This window comes from Chiloscyllium punctatum, chromosome 38, assembly GCF_047496795.1.
Source record: "Chiloscyllium punctatum isolate Juve2018m chromosome 38, sChiPun1.3, whole genome shotgun sequence".
NCBI classification, from domain to species: domain Eukaryota; kingdom Metazoa; phylum Chordata; class Chondrichthyes; order Orectolobiformes; family Hemiscylliidae; genus Chiloscyllium; species Chiloscyllium punctatum.
The window spans coordinates 46,551,415-46,566,876 of NC_092776.1; the positions used below are offsets into that span (position 1 = coordinate 46,551,415).

General features: G+C 39.7%; 1 protein-coding gene across 5 annotated transcripts in view; it reads right to left on the reverse strand.

Annotated features, from left to right (window-relative positions):
- rpp30 (ribonuclease P/MRP 30 subunit) overlaps positions 1 to 15,462 on the reverse strand; it is a 38,926-nt gene that overhangs the window by 13,033 nt on the left and 10,431 nt on the right. For all 5 annotated transcript variants that reach the window (XM_072557786.1, XM_072557790.1, XM_072557789.1 and 2 more), the window contains 2 exons: positions 13,316 to 13,387; positions 9,784 to 9,873 (listed from right to left, as the gene is read on the reverse strand). In XM_072557786.1, coding sequence (XP_072413887.1) covers positions 9,784 to 9,873; positions 13,316 to 13,387 — 162 coding nt within the window. The remainder of the gene's footprint in view (positions 1 to 9,783; positions 9,874 to 13,315; positions 13,388 to 15,462) is intronic.

Here is a 15,462-nt window from a genome sequence, read left to right on the forward strand (position 1 = left end):
TAACAGAAAATAATGAAAAATAAGATTAAGTGATCAAGCCTATTGTGGCTATTCTGGTAAAAATCAAAAAATCAATCAATCAGTAGGGAGACAAGTATGTTCAAACCTGCCATTCACTGATTTTAGATGTTGAAGACTGAGAAACTAGCTACATGCTCTTGAAGACTTGGATTGAATCACCTCAACCTTCTAGGGAAGGCAATCCTAATGTATTCCTCCTAATTTAATTTAGCTAGGTTATCACCCAGTCAAATCTAAAAGTCAATCATTGACAGAGTCATAGTGACGTAGAGCACAGAAACAGAGCCTTCAATCAACTCATTCATGCTGACCAGCTATCCAAAATTAATCTAGTCCCATTTGCCAGCACTATTCATGTACCCATCCAGATACAATTACAACATTTAATTGTACCAGCCACCACCACTTCCTCTGGCAGCTCATTCCATACACGCACCACCCTGTGTGTGAAAATGTTGCCCCTTTAGGTCCCTTTTAAATCTTTCCCCTCTCACCTTAAACCTATGCCTTCTAGTTCTGGACTCCCCCACCATCAATTCCCCTTAAGATTTTATAAATCTGTGAAATGTCACCCTTCAGCCTCTGATGCTCCAGGGAAAACAGCCCCAGCCTATTCAGCCTCTCCCTATAGCTCAAACCCTGGCAACATTCCTGTCAATCTTTTTGGAATCTTTTCAAGTTTCACACCGTCTTTCTTTTAGGAGAAAGGCCAGATTTGCACACAATATTCCAGAAGTGGCCTAATCAATGCCCTGTGCTCAAACGCTCTGACCAAAGGAACAAATACCAAATGCACTGCTCACCATCCTATCTACCTGTGACTCCACTTTCAAGGAATTATGAACCTGGACTCCAGGGCTGTTTAGCAAAACTGCTCAGGACCTTACCATCAAGTGTTTAGGTCCTGCCCCGATTTGCCTTTCCAAAATGCAACACCTCACATTTAAATTAAACTCTATGTGCCATTTCTCAGCCCATTGGCTCATCTGATCAAGATCCTGTTGTACTCTAATGTAGCTTTCTTCACTGTCCACTACACCTCCAATTTTGGCATTATCTGCAAACTTACTAACTATCCCCCTTATGTCCACATCCAAATCATGTATATAAATGACAAAAAGCAGTGGACCCAGCACGGATCCTTGTGGAACACCACTGGTCACAAGCCTCCAGTCTGAAAAGCAACCCTCCACCACCAACCTCGGTCTTCTACCTTCCAGCCAGTTCTGTATCCAAATGTCTAATTCTTCCTGTATTTCATGTGATCTAATCTTGCTAACCAGTCTATGAGGAACCTTGTAGAATGCATTACTGAAATCCATATAGATCAAATCCACTGTTCTACCCTCAATCCTTTTCGTTACTTCAAAAAACTCAAAGTTAGTGAGACATGATTTCCCCCACACAAAGCCATGTTGACTACTTCTAATAAATCCTTGCTTTTCCAAATACACGGGAATCCTATCCCTCCGGATTCTCTCCAACAACTTGCCCACGACCGACGTCAGATTCAGCGGTCTATAGTTCTCTGGTTTTTACTTACCACCTCTATTAAATAGTTAGCCAAACTCCAGTCTTCCGGCACCTCACCTGTGACTATCAAATGATACAAATATCTCAGCAAGGGACCCAACAATCACTTCCCTTGCTTCCCACAGAGTTCTAGGGTACACCTGATCATGTCCTGGGGATTTATCCATTTTATTTTTCATTTTAAGACATCCAGCACCACCTATTCTGTAGTATGGATATTTTTAAAGATGTCACCACCTATTTTCCCACATTCTACATCTTCCATGTCCTTCTCCAAAGTAAGCATTGGTGCAAAATACTCATTCAGTATCTTCCCCCATCTCCTGCAGTTCCACACATAGGCTGCTTTGCTGATTTTTGAGGGGTGCTATTCTCTCCATATAGTTATCTTTTTGTCCTTAAAATGTATTTATAAAATCCCTTTGGATTCTCCTTAACCCTATTTGCTAAAGCTACTCCATGTCCCCTTTATGCCCTCCTGATTTCCCTCAAGTATATTCCTGCTGTCTTTATATTCCAAGGATTCACTCGATCTATCCAGTCTATACTTGACATATGCTTCCTCCTTTTCCCCCCACCCCGACCAAAACCTCAATTTCTCTAGTCATCCAGCATTCCCTATATCTACCAGCCGTGCCTTTCACACTAACAGGAACATATACTGTCTCTGGATGCTCATTCTCTCATTTTTGAAGGCTTCCCATTTTCCAGTCGTCCCTTTACCTGCTATGTTGGTCTAAAAAAAAACTTTTCATATAGCTGGTCTACAGTAAATTCTAGTAGTTTACATAGATGTTCACCTGTGTGATGATACTATATCCTTGAGAGATAGATTTTTGTCCTTTTTTATATTAAAAAAAATGGCCATAAGTATTAAGGCTGTTTATTTGAAGCCAATAAAGTAAATAGCATGTGAAGCCTTGAGGTATCTTTTAAAAGTTGAAACAATAGAAGCAGCATGAATGGGCAAGGTCAGGCACCCCCAGAACCAAGGTTTTAGTTTAACTTTCAGAAGTTGTTACAGCTTTGAAGTTGACTGTGCAGCTATTACATCTCTCTCATGTGTGATTCTGGCAGTAGACAATATGGTTTACTGACTTTGCGTTTGCCGAGGTGTTGTTTATGGGATTTTACTATATTGGAACAGTTGCTATTTAGTAATTAAGTAATCTATTATTTTGTTAAGTTTTCTGATAGAGTTAAAAAGTTATACCAATCCCTTCTTCAATTTGTATTTTTACCCTACAGTTAAAATGTAATTCAGTTGTTACAAACATTTTATCAGGAACACAGCACCTTAATGCCTATCTTGTTTAAAGTCAAGTGTATGGTCTAGGCTCTCTCTTTGATATACGTACAAAGGTAATTTGGTCTGGTCCATAACACTGGTGATTTTCATTTGTGAATGTACCATATTTCCTATTGTAGCGTCAGCTCAGAGTTTCTGGGAGGCAAAAATATGATGGGAATATCCAGAAAAATAAAAACCTCAGCATTCTGTATTTCTTTTCAAACAAATGGAATTTGCAGTTTACCTAATACCATTACCAATAACTGATATTATTCATTATCTACAAATGCACATATTTTGAATAACACTTCTGCCACTAATAGAGATGTTTACAGTGCTGTGAATTCACAGCACTTGCCTGACTCCATAGAATGGCATGTCTGACTATTCAGATCTGTAACTATTATTCAAGTGAACTTGGAAACAGTGTGATCGAAGACCAACTATGACTATATCCATGATAGTATTCAATATTTTATGTTGCAGCACAATACAGTTAGTCAATATTACATAGTAACTCATTCTATATTCATTTCTTGCAGTGCTTTTCATATCCTTTGCCAGTTTCTTTGCATATTTCTTTTTGAAGAGATTTATTATATTCTTTTCATTTGCCAGGATTTTTGCTATTACTGTAAAATTTAGAAAAGAAAAGATGAGGACAGACAGGACAAGGCATGTTTGACATACTAATTTATAGCGAACTTTCAAATGAGCAAAGGACTAAGCCAAGGTGGAATATATAGTGATGGATCATGCCACAGCCATTGTTAGGGCATGTAAAGTAAAGTGATGTTTCAGTAAAGGTGAAGCAATGGCTGTAATTGCATCAAGTCTTAATTCCATGCATTTGTTAAACTCAGCAAGAATTACAAATGGACAAGGAAAGGATTTTATCTACAATTAGCCTATAAAAAGTCATTCAGATAACTGGAATTCTTTTAAATAAATTGATTGGCAGGCAGTAGAAAGGGGAACAAGAAAGATGGTGGAGAATTGACCTTTAGGTATTTTTTTGGGTGACGTGCACAGAGAAAGGGGTACTGTAGCTTACATGGCTGGTGCAAGAAAATTAATAGATACTGCAGTCCCAGACTGGAGCAAAACTGTAGATTTAACAATGGAGATTCAAAGCTGGCATGACATTAGGATATGGGATCAATGGAAGAACATTAATGTAATATATTGAAGTAATACACTTTTGTGAAGTGATAAGCTCACAGTGAATTGTTCGAATAAAAGGGTGTAAAAGGCAAGCCCAACAACAATATGCTAACTAATTTAATCTTGATTGTGGGGAAGCTTGTGGAAATTATCACTTGGGACAAAATTAATAGTCATATGAGCAAGTGTGGGGTAATCAAAGAAAGTCAGCATGGATTAGTGAAGAAAAAAAATTGTTTGATTAACCTACTTGAGTGAGGGTTGTGAAATCAATGCTGTTGGCAAGATGAATATGGATTTCCAACAAACATCTGAAGATCACACTTGAGAGAAAAATTAGAGGTCATGACACAAATGGGACAAAAGTAACATACTTCATAATATAAACCATTTCATAATGAATGGGAAAGATAGTTACTTTTCAGACAAGAGGAAGATTGATAATGAAACGTGCCAGGGTTGGTGTTAAGACTCCTGCTCTTCCTGATGTATTTGAAAGGCCAAGACCTTGTGTTCAAATTTCATAATTTGCAGATAACATAAAACTTCTAAACTATTATGAATTGAGGAGGATAGTGTCAAACTTCCAAAGAACTGAGACAGGTTGTTGGATTTTGCATGTGAAATTTAATGCAGAAAAAAAAAGTGAAGGGATACTTTGACAGGAAATGTGAACAATAATATAAAAAGTCCAATTCTAAAAGCAAATGCAAGGGAAGTGCAACCTGAATGCACATGGGCACAAATCACTGAAGGCAGCAGAGCAAATTAAAAGAAAGTAGTTAAAGCACATGGAATCCTGAGCTTTAGAAATAGAGAATAATGAACAAAAGCAAGGAAGCTATGACAAACCTATATGCCACATTGCACCAGCTGTGGCCAAACCATTGTTTAGTTCTGGGAACCACACTTTACAAAATAATACAAAGAGATTAGAGAGGTTGCAGAAAAGATTTAGGAAAGTAAGGATCCTCATCTCTTGAACCACCTTATCTGCACCCACATAAATGGAAGAATGGTCTAATTCTGCACCTTAACTACTCCATGACTCTAGAAAAGGATTTTCAAAACAATGGACGATGAAGTTAGTTCAGAAGAACTTAAGAATGTATGTGGCACAAGACAGAAGGGGTAAATCCTCAGAACTAATTCAAATAAAACCAGAACAAAAAAAAAATAAAAACGAAGGACATCTTCACACTGGAAAAATGCCGAATTAAGATGGATGCCTTAAAATGTTTCCCAATTGTGAAGGATATATGGGATTGATGTGATTCATGTTGGTCTGTTCACTGAGCTGGTGGGTTTGTTGGCAGATGTTTTGTCCCCTTTCTAGGTGACATTACCAGTGCTGTGTTGCCCCCTGTGAAGCATTGCTGTGCTGTTCCACTTTGAATTGATGTAGCTCTGTTTGAGCTGTTTCCAGTTGGCATCGGTTCCGGTTTATCATTGCAGCGGTTTGTATGTTAGGTCCAGGTCAATGTGGTTGTTAATGGAATTTGAGGAAGTGTCATGCTTCCAGGAATTCCCTTGCTTTCTTTGTTTAGCCTGTCCTAGTATGATTGTGTTGTCCCAGTCAAACGCTTGGTTCTTGTTGTCTGTGTGTAGGGATATCAGGAAGAGTTGGTAGTATCGCTTGGTTGAGAGTTGATGTTCACGGATTGGGGTGGGGGGGTGCTAGCTGCCTGCCTGTCTGTCTTATTTAGTGCTTACTCCAGTCGCTGCATGGTATTTTGTAAATTACATTTATCCTGCACATAGTGGGTATTGGGCCCTTTACTCTGGTGAGCCACTGTCCGGCTGTCAGTTTGCGTGTTAAGACCCCTAATGGTCAGAGCAATCTAATTGTCAGTTCCGAAATGTTTTTAATGTATGGTGAATAGACTGTGTTTTGTCTTCATAGTGTGGATTGTCTGCCAGGCATCTGTGGATGAAGCTGACGGGAGTATCGTTTTTAAGCAAAGACTCATTTGGGAGTTTTTCTTTCCCTCGTTACAGTTTTGGGGTGCTGCAGTGTGTTGCTGTTCTTTTGAATAGGGTCCTAATGCAGCTCCTCTTGACAGTGTTCACATGATTGCTGTTGTAGTTTAGGATCTGATCGGTAGATGTGGTCTTTCTGTATACTTCTGTTGTGCATTCACCATTTTGTTTCCTTATAATCATTACATCAACAAACGGGAGTTGGTTATTGTTCTCCACCTCTCTAGTAAATTGATCCAGACGAAAAATGCTATTCTGGCGTGTTCTCGATTTCAGCTGTTTTGATTATCAGAGAAGTGTCATCCACATACCTGATCCAAAGCTTGGGTTGGATCTGTGGCATGGCTGTCTATTCAAGTCTTTGCATTACTGCTTCAGCCATGAGCCCGGAGATGGAGGAGCCCATAAGTGTCCCATTGATTTGTTCATTTACCTGGCCATTGAAGATGAAGTATGTTGTCAGGTAAAAGTCAAGTAGTTTTAATATGCTGTCTTTGTTGATGGGTTTATAGTTGATTTGTTTCTTTGGCTAAAGTTATGTCAATTCAAGTAAAAAGTGCCATGATGTCAAAGGATTCCATCACCTCGTCTTAGTCAACATTCATGTTCCTGATGTTGTCCAGGAATTCCTGCGATAAGTACATGGAGTGTGTAGCTCCATTAATGAAGGTGTTGAAGCCTTTGCTGCAGTTCCTTAGCTAGTCTGTGCATCAGCATTCCCAGTAGGGGCGCTATAGGTCCGGAGGGGTGTGTTGGGTTTATGTAGCTTTGGGAGTCCATAGAATTGTGTGGTGTCCATACGTTCCAGATTCATTCTTTGTAAGTCTGTCTTGGTGGAGTCCATTTCAAGATAGGTACCATAGAATTAACAACACACTGTTAGCTGGTTGTGGTTTGGGATCCAACTCCCTCTCTGTTGGTAGGAGTCTCTATGAGCAGTTTTTCAGCCTTTTAGATGCCTACTGGGAATGCCTCTTCACAGATTAGCTAAGGAACTACAGGAAAGGCTGTAGTTCAATACCTTATTAGCGGAGCAACACATTCCATACACCCATCGCAGGAATTCCTGGACAACATTAGGAACATAAATTCCAACAAAGATGAGGTGACCGTCTCATTTGACGTTATGGTACTTTTTACTTCAAAAGACACAACTTTTGCCCAAAAAACTACAGCAAAACTCCTGGACAACCAGAACAGACAAACTGACTAGGAACTCATCAACAATACAGCATATTAAGACTGCTTGACCTATGCCAGACAACCCACTTCATCCTCAATGGCCAGGTAAATGAACAAATCAATGGGACACCTATGGGCTCATCCATCTCAGGGCTCATGGCTGAAGCAGTAATGCTTGAACAGACAACCCACCCATAGATCCAACCCAGGCTACGGATCAGGTATGTGGATGATACTTCTGTGATCATCAGAAGTACTGAAATCGGAGAACACACACTGATAGCATTATTTTTCCCCCAATGACTGCAGATGCGGGAAGCCAGATTCTGGATTAGTGGTGCTGGAAAAGCACAGCAGTTCAGGGAGCATCGAGGAGCAGTAAAACCGATGTTTCAGACAAAAGCCCTTCATCAGGAATACAAGCAGAGTGCCTGAAGGGTGGAGAGATAAATGAGAGGAGGGTGGGGGTGGGGAGAAAGGAGCATAGAGTACACAGGATCAAATTTACTCCAGAGGAGAACAAAGAACTCCCATTTATAGATGCAATGGTTACAAGAACATAGAATGGCGAATGCACAAAAAAAGTATACCGAAAGACCACTCATACCGATCAGATCTTAAACTACAACAGTAACCACCCGAACATTGACAAGAGGAGCTGCAGTAGGACCCTATTTAAAAGGCCAACACACTGCAACACCCTGAAACTGCAAAGTGAGGAAGTAAAAGCCCCAAAATAAAGTCTTTCCTAAAAATGGACACCACCCCCACAAGCTTTGCCCGCAGATGCCTGGCAAACAACCAACACCAAGACAAGACTTGCCCCAACACACACTCTACTCACCCATACATTACAAACATTTCAGAACTGACAATTAGACTGCTCCGACCACTAGGGATCTTGACAGCACAAACTGACAGCCAGACAGTAGCTCACCAGAAATAAAAGGACCCGATACCCACTATGTGCAAGATAAATGTAATTTACAAAATCCCATGCAGCAACTGCACTAAGCACTACGTAGGACAAACAGGCAGGCAGCTAGCGATCCCCATCCATGAACACCAACTCGCAACCAAATGACACAACCAACTCTTCCTGGTATCCATACACGTGGACAACAAGAACCATGAGTTTGACTGGGACAACACAATGATACTAGGACAGGCTCAACAAAGGATAGCAAGATACTCTTCCTGACTTCATCAACACATTGACCCCAGGACCCAATGTACAAACTGCTGCAATGGAAAACCGGAACCAGCACCAAACAGAAACAGCTCAAACAGGACCTCATTAATTCAAAGCAGAACAGTACAGCGGCACTTCACAGGGAGGCAACACATGTTTGTTGGCAGATGTTCCCTTTCTAGGTGACATCATCAGTGCTACTAGCTCAGTGAACAGACCAACAATGAATCCAACCAGTTCATGTGCTACAAATCTTCACAAAAACTTTAAATGGGGTTGAGGGGTTAGATTTACTGGAGTGTAGTGTCATCATCACACCATCATCAATGCTGGCTGAGGTAGTTCTTGGGACATGTTGGACGTTGCCCTATAATGATTTAGGAACTCACTGTCAATGAGGGTGGTACATGAAAAGGAATAATATATGGAATGTACAGGAAAGAAGAAAAAAAAGAGAGAGAACGCAATGAATAGCTTGTTTCTGGTTAACAACAGCTTGCTTGATAGGTAAAGATGGTGAATGCTGAAGGTGGTACCAATGACACAGTGTACCACCTAGAATATTAGGAGCACTTTCTAAACCAGTGACCTGGACAGACAAAGGCAGTTGATACGTGCAAGCCTGATCACCTGCAAATTCCCCTTCAAGGTGCACATCATCCTGACTTTGAACTATAACCCCATTTTTCACTGTCACGGAGTTAAAATCATGGAACAACCATCTTAATAGCACTGCGGTAATACAGGTACCAACCCACTAACAGTTCAAAAGCAGCGATCAGCATCCTCTTGAGGGAGTTTAAGAACATTACAGGTTATAAGACCATAAGACGTAAGAGCACAAGTAGGCCATTCAATCCATCATTCCAAACATATGTCATGTAGAATGTATGCATGACATTACATGCAAATACTTTTCTGTGCAGGAAAGCAGGCACTATTCTAAAATGGCATTAAGCGATGGCAAGAGAAATCGTCAAACACAGAATGGACATGGATCTCTTAGGGTGAGGAGGAAAGAGGGCCCAGAAGATTAGGGATGGGGATGGCATTTCTCTCATCTGCCTCCCTTCTGCTGTACTCCACCCAGCTGTCTTCCCCCAACCTCCTCTGGTTCTCTCCCAGGTCATAATGTTGTCCCTCGCTTGATCTCTAATCCCCTCACTCTTATGGAGTAATGACTCGCATCATCCAAAACCAGTCCTGATCATATTACATATTTCTAAATGTAGAATATTTCCAGTCACGATGTGAAATGCTTTAGATTCTGCTCTTTACTGCTTGCCATCAAAGCAAAAATGTTAATGGTGATTCTCTACTTTTTGTTAGCACATTTTCAAGCAAAAATGACCATTTTGTCAAATGTAAAATGATTAGAAGAAATAAATAATCTATCTTTTGCTGAACAAACAGTACTTACCCCATTGACAGATGGCCGTCTAAAATGGAATGGTTGTTTCTCGACCACATTAATACATATTAAGTCAACATCCAAGGTCATACAAGCTACCTGTTAAAATAGTAAATAGTTATGTACAAAACTATGTTTGCCCTTATTTGTAAGAAAACGTTTTGTTTAATTAAACAGGATCTCCACAATTCTGCCACATTTAGAAGTGACATTTAATTTTGCAAATAGGAATGAATAGGAGAGCACAAAGGGATGATCAGCTTTTTAAAAAGTTAAAATTTCACTCCTGGAGAAAAGAATGAAAATTATTGCTTTTGTGATAACCTATTCTTTAAGTACTATTTCTCTTTTACTTCGCTATTTTTGCTTTCTCACTTTTATTTGGAATGTTAATTTATCTCCCGTCAATCCTTTCTATTAGTTATGTCTGAATCTTTCTGCATGGGATGCTGGATAATTCATTGTCATGCATATATTTTCTGTTAACTTGTTTAAACGGTGTGTAACATCAAAATAAAGATGTTCTAATTGAAGACAATTTATTGGGATGAGACAAGATAATGTGGGCAAGACCATGCATATTGGAGTGAGGAGGAGTGGCAAAACTTCAAAAAAAAACCTGAGGCAACTCAGATTTAGTAAAAAACTCAGTGCATAGTGCTTTATGCAACAGCAATGCCAAACTGGAACACAGTAACAGGAATAGGCCTTTTAGCCCCTTGACCGTGTTCCACTATTCAACGAGTTCATGGCTGATTTGTGATCTAACTCCATACTCCTGCCTTTGATGAATCTCTCTCAGATCGGAAATTAAAAAGAACAGATCCAGCATCCACAGTTCCAAAAATCTACCACCCTGTATGTGTCGAAGTGCTTCCTGAACGGTCTGGCACCCAACTCTCAGATTTTGCCCCCTGGTTTTAGAATTCCCAAATAGTAGAAATAATCTCTTTATCTATCCTGTCTTTTCCTGTTAACATTTTGAATACTTCAATCAGATAGAGTCAGAGATGCACAGATCCTTCAGTCCAGCCTATACATACAAAACAGATATCCTAAATTAATCTAGTCCCATTTACCAGCATTTGGTCCATATTCCTCTGAACAGTTCCTATTCATATGCCTTTTAAATTTTGTAATTGTACCAGCCTCCACCAGATCCTTGGGTAGATCATTCCATACACGCACCGCCCTCTGCATGAAATATTTAACCTTTAGGTCTTTTAAATCTTTCATCTCACCTTAAACATATGTCCTATAATTCTGGACTACCCTTGGGAAAAGACCTTGACTATTAATCCTATCATTACCCCGCATGATGTTAAGCTTCTTTAAAGGTCACCCCTCCCTCTCCAACATTCCAGGGAAAATAGCTCCAGCCTATACAACCTCTTGCTATAGCTCAAACTCTCCAACCTTGGCAACATATATGTAAATCTTTTCTCAACTCTTTCAAGTTTCAGAACATCTTTCCTATATCAGAGAAACCAGAATGAATGCCGTATTAAATGTCTTATACAGCTGCAACATGATCTCCTAACTCATATACTCAATGCACTGACCAAAAAAAAAGGCAAGTGCCCCAAATGCCTTCTTCACCACCCTACCTACTTGTGACTCAAGGAACTATGAACCTGCACCCTAAGGTCTCTTCGTTTGGTAATATTCCCTAGGACCTTACCATTAGGTGTATAAATCCTGCCCCGAATTACCTTACCAACATGTAGCACCTCACATTTATCTAAATTAAATTCCATCTGCCACCCATTTGCCCATCTGATTAACGTCCCATTCTACATTGAGGTAACCTTCTATGCTGTCCACAACACCTTCAATTTTGGTGTCATCTGCAAACTTGTTAATCATATCTCCTGTATTCACACTCAAAATCATTTATATAAATGACAAAAAGTAGTGGAACCAGCACCGATCCTTACAGCACGCCACTGGTGACAGACCTCTAGTCCGAAAAGCAACCCACCTGCCTTGGAGCCAATTTTGTATCTGAGTGGCTAGTTCTCCCTGTATTTCACGTAATCTAACCTTGCTAACCAGTCTACCACACGGAACCCAGTTGAATACCTTACTGAAGTCCATATAGATAACATCACTGCTCTGCCTTCATCAGACTTCTTTTCCATTTCTTCAGAAAACCGAATTCTAGGAAAAACAGGGCTAATCTGCATAAATTCTTAGAACTTAACCCCTGAAGTATTATTCTTCTAAAGTTAGGCAGTACTTCCTTAAAGGAATATATCCTTATCTAAGCTGTGCTGCCCAGATCTGCATAACACAGTTTGTTTAATGTGCTTCCTTGTACTCCAGTCCTTTACAGATAAAGGCCAGCATTCTATTATTAGCTTTCTTGATCATTTTCTGTACCTCTGTGACATTTTGACAGAATCCCTACAGTGCAGAAAGGGGCCATTTGGCCAATCGAAACCACAATGACCATCTAAAGATCATCCCACCTAGGCCTGGTTCCCTATCTCCATAACTGTACACTTACTGTGGCTAATCCACCTAACCCCAACCTCCACATCCCTTGACACTATGGAACACAGTTTTAAAGCTCTATGCACTAGAAGCCCTAAGTTTCTTTGGGCATCCACTGTATTTAATGTCATACCATCTAGAAGTATTCTCATCTATTCTTCTTTGGTCTATGATGGATAACCTCACAGTTGCTTGCTTTTAACTTCATCTGCCATAGCTTTGCCCATTCAATTGGTCTATGAATATCCCTTTGGAATTTAGTACTATCATCTATACTGTCTGCAGTGCCACCTAACTTTACGCTGTCAGCAAAATTGGATATATGACTTCCTATGCCATTATCCCACTGTTAATAAATAACGCGAATAATTCAGGCTCTAATATAGACTCTTCTAGGGCATCATTGGTCACACCCTGCCAATCTGAGTATCTACCAGTTATCCATACTTTGTCACCAGCCACTTAACTGATTTTCCAACCACAATCAGTAATTTCCATCAATTCTATAGCCTTCTACCTTAACAGTTTCTTACATAGGACTTCATATGCCTTCTGGAGGTTCAATGAGGTTTGTTAGACACGACCTACCTGCGATGAATTGAAAATTCAAGATGTTCAGTTATTCCATCTTTGATTATAGACTAACAATTTCTCAGAAATGTTAGGTTAACTGGTCTGTAATTCTAATTTTCACCTTTCAACTTCTTAAAAAGCAATTTTGCCATACCAGAAGGACATCTCCTGTATCTAGGGAAACTTTAAAATTACCACCAATCATAATAGCAAAGAAAAACTTGACCATGAGTATAATGACTTCATCACAAAACAGACTGGGATGTGCAACAAGTTGAAGTAGGGAAAACAGCAAGCACTCTCATTAAAACTATTACAGGCATTAGATAATATCTTTCAAGGTGGAGTTCTTCTGGTTGTCTATTTTTTTTTTAAAAAAAGCCATATACCTAGAACAGAAACTGAATAAAAACAATATTTTCATTTGTATACAGATTTGTTAATGACTCTCGCTTCAAACTTCTGCACTTACATGAAACAACTTCTCCGTTTTTGGTAACACAGCCACAACGTCATATGACCTGGTGTGTGGGGAGGTACTTCTCTGGAACAAAATTGAGTGTTAATGGTCAGTTCAGAATATTTAATTTTGTTTAAATGAATCTTTAATGCAAGTAAAACAGAAATACAACTAGATTACATTTGTTTAACGCTCAGCTGTCAATATGCTTTCTTTAGAGGAACAAGGACTAAATTTTCCAAAGAAAATAAGTGAAGTGACAAATTTCAGGGAGTTTCAGGAGGGTGGAGGGGTGCACTAACGTGAGCTCTCGGAATTTTCCCGTTATTTTACATTTCTCATCACATTAAACATGCACCATGTCTCTGCTCTCACACTATCATATGCTCAGCAGCAGTGAGATGATTGCTAATAGCAGGAACTATTGACATTCACACTGTGGCAATCATATTTAACCCAACTGTGTATCATTTCAAACACTGGTCTGAAGTAGCCACCTGGGTTAGCATGGCATGCATGGACTGGAAGAATGCATACGAAATCCTGCAAAATGACTGATCTTTTTGTGCACTCGTGCAAGCATCATTTCTCCGCTAACTAACATTCACTAACTCTACGGGGTGCACCCACTTCTCACCAAGACTCTGTCTACAGGACCACTTAATCCTGCAAGTATTCTTCCCTAAATGGCCCTCATACACTCCATCTGGCCAAACTACTAACCCCTCCTGTTCTTTGTGCTTCCCACTTACTTCCTTGGGACACCTCAGCACTTTTCCTGAGACAAAAGGTCAACCCCCAACTGACTATAGCTCCCTCCCACTGTTCACTGCTGCCAAACATGATGGCGATCTATCCGTATGCATTGAAAGGCAATGTAAAACAGAGATGCTGTAAGCAGAGGTAAGTACAAAAAGTGAGCTTATGCTTGAAACGTCAACTCTCCTGACCAGCTGCGCTTTTCCAACAGCACACTTTCAAAAGTGAGTGAGCACCAAGTAAGCAAGCTAAGAGTCCTGAGATGTACTGTGTTTTGATGATTGATATGAGTGCCTATCAGCAAAAGTATTGCAATGCATGGTGTCAGTGAACTCAAAAATGCAGTATTCACTTGTATTATGACAGAGTTTCAAATGAGCTATCATGTGATAAACCTGGCACTCCAATTCTGGAGGATACAGGTGGTATCGGCCATAGGCTTGCCTGGGGTGTTGGGAAATGCTCTGAAAGCCAGAGACGAAACTGGCGAGTTACATACAGGTATTCCATCTCATTATCTAGTTTCTAGCTACTATCTAGATTCTCTCCACTGACTGAGAAAATAGCTAACTATATAAAAATAAGGCAAGGTTAGGTAATGAGATTTAGTGTGTGCTAATATGCTCTGAGCTGCATACCAGCAAGATTCCTAGCAGGCCATGAAAACCTTGGATGATTAATCTGACTTTTAAATTTTGACATTGCAAATATCATTTTCATATTCATGCCATACTTTTCTTGACTGGCCATTGCCCAAGTTGTTCACAGGCTGAAGAAATAAATTGGCCCTATATTTACATTTCTGCAGTTCTCAAGACATACAAATTATCAGGAAAATGTATTTACACACACACACACACACACACACACAAATCTTATATTTTAAAAGTAACTTTAAATAATTTGAAAATGAGCTAAATTCTACTTTTTAGAGCAATAATTTTCCTGACATCAGGCCAAATCTCTCAAATTTGGCAAGATCTACAGGCAGTTAATATAGACAACTGAGGGGTAGAACCTTTTGTGTTTATAAAATCAAATGTTCTTAATGTGGTTTTCAATTTCACTGGTGACTGAACGACCCAATTGGAATCCTCCTCAGTTGATCAAGTCATTTAATAGGGTAGGTTTCCACATTCACACACAAAAAGGTACTCAGCTCTACTTTTTTTTTTCGCTAATCTCCTCACCCGAAGTTCACAGCTGCTCTTTGCAACTACTTCTAACAATGACAGTCACAAACTGCTTCAGTTAAAAGGGTGATAAAAATTATGCTCTCTGAATCGGCGGACTTTTGCCTCCCTTTGCAATTGCAGTTAAAACTCTAATGTATATCTGCATTTTCATGTACAACGTCATTGTCACGCTTCACTCTTCTCACCAATTAAGATATTACCTTA